Source organism: Cryptomeria japonica, chromosome 5, assembly GCF_030272615.1.
Source record: "Cryptomeria japonica chromosome 5, Sugi_1.0, whole genome shotgun sequence".
Taxonomy (NCBI): Eukaryota; Viridiplantae; Streptophyta; class Pinopsida; order Cupressales; family Cupressaceae; genus Cryptomeria; species Cryptomeria japonica.
In genome coordinates, this window is record NC_081409.1 from 327,380,345 (window position 1) to 327,393,964 (window position 13,620).

Consider the following 13,620-nt stretch of genomic DNA (forward strand, 5'->3'; position numbering starts at 1 on the left):
TATAAAAACCTCCCATTCTCAATATTTGCTTTGTAAAAGAAAAATATTGACATTTGATTTTCAATATTTTCTAAAATATAAATAAAAAGTGTATTGGGCAATCTATCTAGAGTTAGACAAGTTTTGCACCAGGACTAAGGCTAGAAACCTAGACCATTTTAAACACAAAAAACTGCTGTGTACCCTTGGATGGTATAAGAAAAAAAAATAACATAAAATTTATAACTCAACATAAAAACCTAATTTCCAACAACCTGCACTTTGCACCATTATTGCTTTGAAATTCCAAGACATTATGAAACATGTTGCAGTGTTACAACTTGGATAAGTCTTGTATATTTTAACATGTCATTATAGCATATCTTCAACAATTAACTAAATACTTCAAAATACAGTAACACTGACCTTGGGAGATGGATTCTTTAGAGCATGAACTAGAGCATCTGTATGATGAAAGCGTCGCAATAGCTTATCATATTTTTGTACTTTTACTTTCTTTTGTCGTTTCACCAAGTAATCTCCTTCCTGTGACATTTTTCAAAAGCCAAAATAATCATTCACCAGTGTCACCATTAAAATGATAGCATCATATCTATTTTGTGTTTTATGTACCAGCCAACCAAATATAGAAACTTAAAAACCAAATAACATTACATATTTTGAAACTTACTAAAGGCTTTTCATTCTGGCCTCTAATAAAATAACGATACTGATTGGAACGCAAAACAGGAGCTTTGGTTTCTGCAGTGGGATCTTCTCCTCCCCTTACCAAAGAATCTGAAGCCTTTGGACCATCTACCTGCTTCTTCCTCTGACGAATGAAAAGAAGACCAGAAGAGGTTCCTATTGCCATTGTGTTACAAGAAGGGGATATGCCCATTGATAATAGTGGAGCCGGATATTTTGCCGAATGAGTAATCTGCATCCAGCAAACACAGAAATAAGCCAATAGCAAGTAAATATACCATAGGAAAATTTGAAATTCAAGCAGTGCCCATGTGAATGGTAAATATGTGTATATTAACAATGATTAAATACAAAATACCTACATGGCAATTTAGTCATTGTTAAAGCTGAAATAGAAAGCAAAATTCCATTTAAAAGAGTTAACAGAAAAAATATTTTCTAAAGATATTTTCTACTGTCCAGTTTGGAACAATGTCATATTTTACAAGGGTTTAGGATTGGTACTTCATTGATTCAGTCTAGAAACTGCATTACTACTAAACTGTTATTTTCCATATTTTAAGGGAATGCAAACACATTTAAAAATATTAACATTTTCTAAATAGTTGTTACAGCAAAGTTTCATATGTACAAACTGCCTATATGCATAAAAAAAATACTGTCAACCAGGACTCAAAGTCAAGAAGAAATTTTACTGGCAGCTGTAAAAGACCAAAAGCTTTAAGTTAATTAGTGTATTATGGTAACATAAAATTTCTATTCTAAGTCCTTTTCTGTCTGAAAAGGCAATACAAGTCAACAGACTTTAACATACCCGGAATTGATTGAGATCAAAAACTTTCATATATCCATCCAGTGATGCAGTAACAAGACGAGAAGGTGTGTCATCCAAAGAATGGCCAGACTTAACTACTTTGGAAATACACATAGACATCACAGTTTTTTGATGGCTTTCCATCATGTGAATGAGACGTCCTCCTCCACGAACGTCCCATACCTTCACTATATTATCTCCTGTAAATAGACAACATCACAATATTCAATTAAAATTTCTAAGGAAATATATGTATTATACTTCGATGAACTATAGCGTTAGAACACTTCGATAAAGCACTGGATTTTTACAAAAAAATTCTAAACAACAAGAAATTCATTAACAATATGAATTCACATAGATGAACCAAAAATTTACAAACGTGATATAACTCATTTGGAAAAGTCGCTTTTGTGGAGATTTCAAATTCATGATTTTAGTGAAGGGAAACATAAAAGAAAATGGTTTTACCTGCTGTAGCCAGCAACCCACCAGATGGAAAAAATAAAACATCTTCGAGTGGTTTTCCATGCTGCCAATGGGATGACAATTCAATGATGTGAGCACTATTTTCTCTTTAAGCAGATAATGTGATTCTACAATTTTGACGTGAGAAACGGTAGTGACAAGTGCCAAAATTTTAGTATTTTGAACTGCTCTGTAATTTTTACAGACCAATTAAATCAACACATTCCATAGATGTTAAGCACATGCCGAAAAAGCGACCATGGAGACACTATAACAACAATTTTAATAACAGTAGAAAAAAACCTTTAAATTAGAACTAAAAGTACATTTTCTGTTTTTTGCAGTCAGATGTATAAAATCCTCTTACTCTCTAACATTAATTAACACCAGATTAACGAATTCAACATGAAGGAAGCTCTACATGCTTTGGGATATTTGCTTGAAAAGAATTTTATGACATTCTTTCTCTCATTTTCACCCAATTATTTTGGTCAAACCGATTTCAAATTCTTTGTTTTTTGGTTTTTTGTGCGTGGCTGCTATGCTTCAGATTATAAGAATAAATGGACATGCAAAACTCAAATATAAAAGATCAATTGTCTGCACAAAGAGGCCCAGTTAAGAAGCCAGAGAGGGGAAAGTGCAATATTTGGGAGGGAAGTATTGAAGAGTAAAGACTGACACCTACAGTGAAAGTGATTGGAAATTTCACACTGTTGGGAATGGGAAATTTTTTGATGTGGTGGACTGAAAAGCTGGAATGGAAATGTGAGTGGATTCAAAATCAGATTGAGAAGGCTGACTGTTACATAGGCGAAGATTAGGGTTGGGTTTTACCAAGTAGGGATTTGTTATTTCTCCACCTATATGGGTTCTGGTGAGTTTGTTGATTGGCTGCATTACCTCTTCATACCATGCTTCTCATTTTTTCCTTACTTTCCTTCTCTTCTAGACCTATTGCTCTGAGGGGTTTATGCCCTCTGTTTGGCTCCAATTCCACTTTAAGATGTGGAGTTGACTAATTTTCTGGTGTTCCTTGTATCATTGCAGCAGCTAATTGAGATTTGCTAATTGAAATGAGAGCCGAAATGAGTAAGTAACAGAATCACTAGCTTCCCACAATGATAGAAACAGAGAGTTTGGAATAATCTAATGCTCTGGAAAACTGATGGAAAGGGAACACAGAATAATTTTTGGAGTGGAATTTCCCTGCTTTGGCTAAGAAAGGGGAGTTCCCTGTTGCTTCCAATGGGCAATAAACATTTTGTCAGAGCAATCTTTAACTGGCTGCCACACCATGCTAGCTGAATCTTAGCAACTTTATACCTTGGAAGTTTGATAGTAAAATTTTTTGGAGGTAACATCTTTCTTTCTGACCTGTCCTAAGTTCCTAACAATTGCAGGTTCAGAACTGACCTGAGTGTACTCTGAATATTAAGCAACTGGAGATAAAAACCTGAGTCAATTTGCAGAATTTTTGAGGGAATGCTCAGTGAAAAAAATAGATAGTAAACATCATTCAGATGGTTGGTAGTAATGGAACATACCAGACAGGAGTGACAAGAGGGGGAAAGGGTGCAGTAGACAGTGAGAAGGGGGCATGCCACAGTTCATAAAGGGGTGTGCCACAACATGCAGAAGAAGTGAGTCACCACAAATGACAATGAAGAAGAAGAAAGGAGGCTGAAATATATTAAAAGAATGTCAGACATGGGGTAAGGTGGCCTTAAAATGTGCACATGGATTTGATTTAATAGCTGATGTTCATATATTTATTTTGTCAATATGAATCATTTGTGGGGGAAGTGTGGAGCGGGTTGCAGAGGGGAGAAGGTTAGAGATAGGGACATGTGGATGTATCTTAGGAAGAGGAGATTGCTAGCAACGACTCCTATGTTCAAATATTTAATTTTTATATTTTTATTTAAGTCCATTATTTTATTTTATTTTACTCATACACAGTATTTTCTTGGGAAATGTGTACTCGAACTGGTGGTGGTACACTATTACCACAGAGCTACATTTCAATATCACCTTCAGGTAAAACGATGCTAGCACACTTGGCTAGCACATCAGCTACTCTGTTGCCACTCCATTTGTAAATTATCAAACTGTCACAGTCAATCTATCAAGGAATGAATTGGGGTCAATAGTCCCAACAGAGAGTGATGTGTAGAACCTTGACCCTGCAGTGTTATCTGGATAACAAGGTGTGAGTCACCTTCCAGTTGAGAGGCTCTATGATAGCTAGAGTAGAATGGGCAAATAATCTGATCATCCCAGATATTTAGAGTAGTTTATTCAATGACTACCTATTTTCCAATGAGTCCCTTATTGAGGGGGAGTCACAAATAGGATGGATGGAAGTAACCTTGAGGCCCCTAAGAAAAAAAGGAACATGTAGCAGCCCTAACAAAAACTGGAGGGGGGTGGGGGGGCTAGTACAGGGATGTGGGGTGGGAAAGAAACTATCAAACTACAAACTAACAGTAGTCATTAATAATTCAATAGCCAAATTTGGAGTGTGTGTGTGTATTCATGGTAGTAGTAGGATTTGTACTCTAATAATTTTTGAAAGTACTTACTATTTCTTTTTTTTGAGGGGCCAAGTCCTGCTAAATCAGCTAGGAGACAGCTTAGGGGACATCATCACCACATCTCCCATCCTTTGGTGAAAGATTCTCCAAGGTGAATGAGGGAGGAGGCACATCTCAGCAGAACAAAGACCATTGCTGAATAACTATGACAATTATGATAAGAGTTTCAAAATCCTGTTATTTGAATGTACGCAATTCTTATAGGCCTTCAATGATTCAAGTTTCTCATATACAAGTAGATAAAACTCCTACTGATGTTAAAACAAAGCCAAACTTATCACTTCACTGAAATTGTTGAAGGACAATCGACTGGAGGAGATTTCCTTTGGCTTTTTGTATATGCTACACGTGATTATAATCCTTACTGTCAGAGCAAGTTAACTCTGTTTCTATTTTTCTCGAAAAGCTAATGGGTCTAGGAGTAGAAAGTCTGTTTCTATTTTTCTCGAAAAGCTAATGGGTCTAGGAGTAGAAAGATCTTGTGCAACTGGCAGCATATTCAGGTTAGAATGATGCTTCTATTGCTATTGGAGAGGCCAAATGATTGTCTGATATACATAAATCTCTTCCACAGTCTTTCAGAAAAAGGAAACAATTTGTAGATATAAATGATTAACTATATTGGAGCAGGTTAAAAATTATAAACTATTGTAAACAAGAGTAAACTAGTAAAAGAATGAAATGGAAACAATATAAAAGTGAATTACATAATAGAATAGAAGTGCGCTTCACAAATGTTCTATTTTTTAGAATCTACGATGTACATTGTATAAAAAATTTCTATCCTCTAAATACCTTCAACTGCAAAACAGTCTTTGAGTTGCGCAAATCCCAAAGGCGTACAGTATGGTCATATGAACCTGTAGCCCTATCCATATAAAAAAAATTATGAGGAAACTAAAATTAATAAGCTACAGCAATCCCATGAGATGAGAATGGGAGACAATAGTCCATACCATATATCAGTGCTTGAAGGACAAGCAGCCCCACAACGAACATAATCTTTATGCCCTTCTAGATTTAGTAACTCTTCCTGTTTAGAGAGAAATTAATAAATGCCCAAGATCAATTGATCTACTAATCCACAGATCATAGTAAGTTTAGCATCTCTAAAAGCATAGAAATCAACCAGCAAGGATATTTGATTAGTTGATGACACAAAAGCTGCTAAATGAAGCATCCACACACCTGTGTTGTGACATCCCACCATTTGACCATACTATCATCACTTCCAGAAAGCAGATGGAGTTTGTCCTGAGGAGCATATTTCACCAATCTAACAGGCCTACATAGAAGAACAAGTTTCTAATCAGATAAATTGGCATAAGAATGAATTTCGGTACATAAGAAGCTTTGTAAATTAACAGAGAATAGTTTTTAGAATCTATAGAACAGATGAAAACCCAAACTAATGCAGGAAATAGGTATAATAAAACTGTAAATACAAATGATTTGTGAAATCAAAATAGAATTACACAGTTAGTCTCCAAGGGAGTAAAGCAAATGCTCAAAAAGAAAAAAAGAATTAGGAAAGCACAAAAGCATGAATCTGCATGAATGTAAAAGTGTATCGAAACAAGCTAGGACAGCGAATATGTATAGGCTAAGAATGACCACAAGACTCCAAACATAGGAAAGTGTAACTCCCATGGAAAATGCCAACAACTCACACTCAACTAACACTAATACTCAAATAACCTAAGAAAACAAAAATAAAAGTGTAGGAAAAAACTATGGTAGGAAATAAGAACCTACACTAGCACCCCCTTTAAGCATCACTTAGGTAGGTGAAAAGATGGGCCTTGACAAATGAAGCTTGATGAGGTAGAATCCCTTCCCCCCCCCCCCCCCCCAAAAAAAAAAAAGAAACACTCCCCCACCCCCCTTGCAAAAAAAAGAGAGAAAACCCCACCCTTCCAACCCCACCCCTCCAAATTGAAGGAGAAAAAGAAGAAACAGCACCCCAACACCCCCCCCCACCAAGAAAAGAGAAAATCACCACCCTCCAAATAGAGGGAGAAAGACATCCCCACCCCCCCAAACTATAGTAGAGAGAAAATGGACTAAGAAGTACCCCAAAAAATGAAGCCTTCCACACCCCCAACAAAGCTTGTAGATTATGATATTTTCTCTTTGGGAAAGGTTTGGTGAAAATATTGACAACTTGCTGCAAAGTCAAGCAGTAGAAAAGATTGATGACTTGTCCACATATAAGCTACTGATGGCACTTTGCTACTGATGCACCAAGTTCTATGAAATATGAATGGCACTTTGGGTATTACAAAAGATGATTGATGGTCGTCTAAACTAGATACCAAACTCAATGAGAATATGGTAAAGCCAAATAGCCTCAATGGAAACATCCGCTAACCCCCAATACTTGACCATAGTGCAATAAAAGACTACTTCTTGCGCAACCAAAAACAAGACTAGAACCAAGAGAGAAGTTGTAATGCAAATCTTGAGAATCACCAAACCAATTTTAATCTATAAAGCTCACCAAGTCAATATCAATGCCCACTACATAGTGAATCCCAAAACTGCAAGTACCCTTAATGTAATGAAGAATCTGCTTGGTTGCCTCCAATGCAACTCATGCGACTCCAACATAAACCAAGATACTATGACCCCAACATATGAAATATCAAACCTCAAGTGATTCAAATAAATTAGGGTCCCAACAAATTGTCAATACAAAGTACCATCAGACAAAAAGTGAAGAGCACTCAGCCTCAAGTTTAACTCCAAAAGGAAGGGAATCAAAGCAGACTTGCAATCAGCCATGTGATATTGTGAAAGATAATGTAGAGGTATCCCTGGGCTATGTAATGGTGATTCCAAAAGCAGACTAAGATATCTCAATCCCAAGTAATGCAACAAGCCCAAGTCAGTTATAAAAAAACTGTCATGAAAGGCAATTTTCATTGCTATAATGGATAAAGAACTCATCATCAATAGGTCATCAACATAAAGAACCAAAAAGAGGAGTGAACCATCTTACTGCATGTAGACATTTCAATTTAAATGGCAACAAGAGAACCCAACCATAAGAAGGAAGGAATCCATCTTGGCATACCAAGCCTAGGGGGCCTGTTCGAGGCCATACAAAGATTTTTATAAGTTTGCATACCAAATAAGAATCCTAAAGAAAATTTTGCAGTTGCTACATGTGTATCTCCTCTTCAAGGTCTCTGAGAAGAAATGCACCCTTCACATCCATGTGGCAGACCTTGCATCGATGTGTTACAACGATAGCAAGTGTGAGAAATAGAATTCATCTTTGCAACATGTGCAAAGGTCTCAAAGTAATCAACACCAAGAATGTAGGAGAAACCCTTTGCAATCAATCATGCCTTATTCTTAACCACTAACCCATCTGCTATGAATTTTGTCTAATAGATCCACTTACATCAAATAAGTTTCCTTCCCCTGGACTGAGGGACAAGGTCCCAAGTTTGGTTCCTAATCAAGAAACTATACTCCTACATAACAGCATCCCACTCGGGAATGTCAAAAGCCTCCCACAAGGATTGTGGGTTGGAGGTAGTAGCAATGAAGACATGTGAAGACCCTTAAAACCATGAATGTGTCCACCTTGTATCTAAAGGAGCTCCAACCCAACCAACTATAGCCTACATCATTTAACAATCCCATAGAGGCCAGAAAGTCAAAGAATCAAGAGCAAAATCATCAATCTCTAAATGATGACTAAGAGATGAAGTGTGTCAATCTCATCATCACTCTCAACATCTAAATTGAAAGAAGACTCCTTGCCATCAAGAATCTGTCTAGGTGTATCTAAATCCTCAAAAGATCTATCATCTTGCCCAAGCGACTCCAATGTGAATAGAAAGATTGACAAGCAACTATAGAGGAACTTGAAGATCCATCCTAAGAAGGAACACTCCTCTCAATGAATCGCTCATGTGTAGTAGCATGGAACAATTGATAACCCTTAACACAATCTAGATAATATACAAATATGCAAGGTCTACTCTATGGATCCATGGCCTTACGTTTCCCTCAAAGACTGTGGACCCACGTAGGAGAATTAACAAACCTTAAAAGTGCTTAATTATTCGTTTCCAACAGCTCCAAGCTTCAAAAGGAGTGACTCCTTTCAAGGCACAATGAGGAACCAAGTACAATTTACTGCATGCACCAAATATTGAGGTGCAAGAGATTTGGAGTGTACCATGCAGTTTTGCTATTTCCTTCAAAGAATTGCTCTTCCATAAAGCCACACCATTATACTAAACACTATACAGAACTGTGCACTGCATATCAATCCCCTCTGTAGTGCAAAACTAATCTAAACATTGGTCAACATACTTACCACCATTGTTGGTGCACAAAACTCTAATGGTCTTCCTTGCTTATTTCTCTACAAAAGATTTGAAGTACTAAAAGTGCTTAAAGAGCCCAAAGTTGTGTTTAAGAAAGTATGCCCGTGAATACCTAGAAAGGTCATCAATAAATATCAAAACATATCTAGTCTTGTTGAAGGAGGGATTTTGAAATAGACCAGCCAAGTCACTATGAACCAACTCTAACATCTATGAAGCTATGCCTTGTCTTTGTCAAAATTCTCTTCAAGATACTTACCAAGGATGCATCCCTACAAGTACAAACACCATCAAAAAAGCAAATAGAAGGTATCCCTGTAACCATGCTTTGATAGCTAAGCTACTACAAGTAGCAATAGTTCAGATGGCCAAGCCACTCATGCCATAACTTACCTCATCGGAATGAGTGAGTGAAATAGTTAGAGGATCAAGAATGAAGTGAGAAAAGAGCTAGAGCTGAGACTAATGGTCTAATCTCCACTTTGCAAATATAGAACCATTGTGCATTTCACGAATAACCATTGAATTGGGAGTAAACTCAACCCCCTTGTCTAAACTTGTGTGACTTGATAAATTGATAGGAGGTCAGTTGACAATGGGGGCAAACAAAGAACATCTTGAAATTTGTCATTTCTTGGTAGGGTTTAGGAAGACTGGAGAAATAAACAATATTAAACATAATGCAAAATCAAAGAGGGAAAAAATAACAATTCACAATAACACAAATTCAATGTGGTTCACCCAACGTGGGCTACATCCACAGAGAAACAGCCATCCATTTCTTTTTATATCCAGCAAAGAGCAAATTACAATCTTGTTGCTTTTTACATTTCATAGCCACTTATTTATCAAGCCTTTTTGGTAGTTTACAAAGGTTAGTTTACATACCAAAATAATAACCAACTCCATTATTAATAATGGGCAATTTTTGCTTCAAGGGAGTTGCTCCCCGCTGGGGGTTTTGCCCAGGACCCCTACAGACCTGCAGATTGAGACTTCAAGGAGAGTGAAGCTCATTGCAGAGAGGCTCATATCTGCTTGCAAAGAAGAAATTTTGAGCTTTGGCCTCATCATTTTGTGACACAGTGCAAATACAAATTGGAAGTCTCCTGCTGCCCAAAACAACAGATCCAAAAAGTAATTCAAAATGACCACCTTTTCGTGCAAAATTGTCTTGTAAAACTGCAGGCAATATTTTAAGCTAAATCATAAGTTTTCTACAGGTTATGGTGATTTTTGCAAGATTTTGAGAAAAAGTCACCACGAGTTGCTTATGAGTGAGTTTTGCAAGTAACTGCCATTTTTTCAACCATGGTCAAGACAAAGCTCATTTACAAAATTATATACACCAATGATTAAAACTGATCATTTTGGAGTACAAACATACCACATTGTTGTTAGGCATTGTCATGTCAATTGTACTTACTCACATACGTAGAATATGATACAATGCATACGCCAAAAATGTTTAGAATAAGTAAGAATCAAACTAGGTTACTAAGATATGAATACACTAAATAGATAAGTTTCCCCGAGACCACAGTACGTGGTATGGCATAAATGTGTGTGTATGACTCAAGGAAAAAATGTTTTAAAATAAAAAACAATATATAAAAATTATTAATATAAAATAACACAATATTGAAATTGTGTTTGACTAAAGGAAAAAAAGTTTTAAAATAAAAACAACAAAATATTAAAATAAAAAAACACATTACTGAAATTTTGAAATGTTGTTAGATGCATATATTACATACAAAAAGTACATTAGTGACAACATCTCAGTGTTAAATTTTGACAAGTAACTCTCAGTAGGCAATCCTAACAAGCTGATAGTTAATTGACACCACAAATTTTCGATAGTCATCTTGTCAAGAGAAGAAGTGTTACCAATGCCTAATAAGCTAATTATGAATTGACTGACCAATTAAAGATTGTAACTATTCATGCGCCATATAAATATTTATGATGTTGCATATAACTGTTGGCATGAAATAATGGTGGGAACAGGTAGGAGAGAATCCGTCGGGATAGACTCCCCTGAGGCGCAGACACGCATAAGAAATAATCCTCCTCTACCTCCCCCTCCCACTCCACCACCTTGGCCTCCTCTACAAAATGAGTTAATCCAAGGGATTATTGACACCCTGAATGTGATCCAAGTTAGAATTGATGCACAAGAAGCAAGGCTGCTTGAGTTAAGAGATCAGCACAACGTATTAAATCAGCTCCTCTGTCCCCTACCTCAAACAAGAGTGTCAAGAAAATAATGAGGAACCACAGAAGCAACAAGCCTCGACTCTGCTCAAAAATTTAAAGAAACAACCACCTCCAAGATTCAATGGTCTAGAAGTAGGCAATACAGCAGAGGCTTGGCTAATTAGCTTGAAAATGTAATTTGGTTCACAACCCATCTCTAAAAATGATAAGGCTAGACTAGAAATTTTCCAACTTGACAAAAAGGCAACTCTCTAGTACGAATATCTCAATGTTCTAAGAAAGTATGGCCTAGAGACTCTGACATGGCAAGAAATTGAGTATCAATTTAGGAAGAAATATATTTCTGCAGTGTTCAAAGAAAATAAGAGAGCTGAATTCCAACTTCTCCAACAAGATAACCCTAATACTATAGATATACTTGGCAGCATTATCTATACTGCAGTCAAATTTGGAACAGCAGAAATAGGATCCACTTTATGCTGAAATTTGTAAATTATTTGATGAACTGGAAAAATCACGTTATTAATTCGATATGGGTGAATTAATTTCAGAGACATGCTTATGTTCCCTGAAACAGAAAATTCGCTTGGGGCACATAAAGCACCTTTTTTTTTTATCTACCTTGGGCTAGTAGCTCTAGGGCTAAGGATTTCCCACTGGCATTTTACATTTTCTACAATACAGACCTTCCAGGGTTCCACCTTAATGCATGAGTAAGAACAATTATCCTATGTGAATTTGACCAAATGGAGAAAATTCTCCCACTCAGAAGGTTGGTCCATTGCATACATTCAAAGCATATCTTCTGTAATTTGATTAAACCTTTTGGTTTGACCATCAATTTCTGGATGGTATGCAGAATTAAAGTTCAGATTTGTTTCAAAATTTGCAATTAATGTGATTCAAAACTGAAAAGTAAACTGTTTATCACAATTATCATTTCCAGAATTATATGCAGTCTTGCTACCTCTTTCACAAATTTTGATACAACAACAGCTGCACCATTACATATATTACCAGCAGTAAAATTCCAAAATGTGCAACATTTGTAAATTTATCCACACAAACTAATATAATATCACGCTTATAACAAGTTCAATGTAAGGATGAGGACAATATGGTTCCTCGTGTACCTCAAATCTCGCCCACAAGTAACTGCAGCAAAAAAATGGCTCTATATTTTTGGAAAAAATCATAGTGTACTGCAAAAAAAAAGTTTCCTAAATCTCCCTTCCTCACCAAAACTCACGCTATCAAAAAAACTCAGACATCATTTGACTTAAAATGGAAAGCGATATTTTGTTCATACCTTTTCTTTGGACACCAAAGACTAGCCAATCCCTTCTTTGCATGGATGGATAGGGCATGATTTTAACCATTGCCATTGTTGTTCACTTGTGTTTAGGGTTTTAGTGGGTTGTGTTGCAGGCTGCAGCTTGCTGTGAAGATATGTTCTTTTTTTAAGATGATCCAATAACCGAAATAATAGTTCCAGCAATCTTCAGTGCAATGCATTCAACTTTTCTAGGTTCAACTTGTAAGTCAGACTACAACAGTCTGTATTTAATTCAAACTTTTTACCCAAATAATCGTGGAAGATGCTGTTTATTAAATTGATAAACATTGTGGATGGATTAATCAATCCAAAAGTAAGTACAGTGAGCTCATGATGACCATATCAGGTCCTAAAGGCGGTTTTGTGTATACTCTCTTCTTAAATTATTAATTGGTGATAACCGGATTTTAGATCAATCGTAGGAAAATAGTCACCCCTCTCATTTAATCAAATAAGTCATCTATCCAGAGCAACAGTTATCAATTCTTTATTGTTGCTTTATTTAGCATAGTTAGTCAACACAAAAATAGAGTGACACATCCTACTCCTTTACAAAAATTGCCGGAGCATTTTGCAAAGTGAGACATAGGCCCAATCAATTTTGTTTTGAGGAGTTCATTTAGCTATACCTTCAATATGTGTAGATCAAAAGTATTCATCCAATACAGAGCTCTAGAAACCAAGAAAAAATTCAATTGAGAACTGAAGTCCCTTCTAAAAGGCAGCACAAGAAGTTCGATAGGGGATACATCCTGAAATTCCCACAATAAAAGATAATTCTTTTCCACATATTTTTCATTTCCATCTGTCATAAAAATGAACAGCAAACAAGGCATAACTTTTTTGCAACTCTCTTTAAATTGTAGCAGAGAAAGAGTCTCATGTTCCTTGTAATCCTTGCAAGACTACCTTATTGCTAGATTCATCCAAGCAATATACATGCTTATCCCTACAGTTAATCTTGGCTACATGCCTAAACAACCAATCCATTCCTAGGAATTAAAAAATAAAGCTCAGAGGCAATATTGATACATTACCCAGCTTCCCATGGTATCCACCACAAGTTTCAGCTTGGGAATAGCTTCTTTGATAAGCTGCCCTCAACCCATGCCCAGCTCAACACTACCTTCCTTTGGCAAGGCTTCCATTTTC

At 36.3% G+C, this 13,620-nt stretch overlaps 1 protein-coding gene across 1 annotated transcript in view; it reads right to left on the reverse strand.

Moving 5' to 3' along the window:
* LOC131062282 (protein SLOW WALKER 1) overlaps positions 1-13,620 on the reverse strand; it is a 110,285-nt gene that overhangs the window by 32,021 nt on the left and 64,644 nt on the right. The window contains exons 5-11 of the mRNA XM_057995907.2: positions 5,755-5,851; positions 5,523-5,599; positions 5,362-5,434; positions 1,973-2,033; positions 1,502-1,701; positions 671-919; positions 406-525 (exon numbers count right to left, since the gene is read on the reverse strand). Of these exons, the coding sequence (XP_057851890.2) occupies positions 406-525; positions 671-919; positions 1,502-1,701; positions 1,973-2,033; positions 5,362-5,434; positions 5,523-5,599; positions 5,755-5,851 (877 nt within the window). The remainder of the gene's footprint in view (positions 1-405; positions 526-670; positions 920-1,501; positions 1,702-1,972; positions 2,034-5,361; positions 5,435-5,522; positions 5,600-5,754; positions 5,852-13,620) is intronic.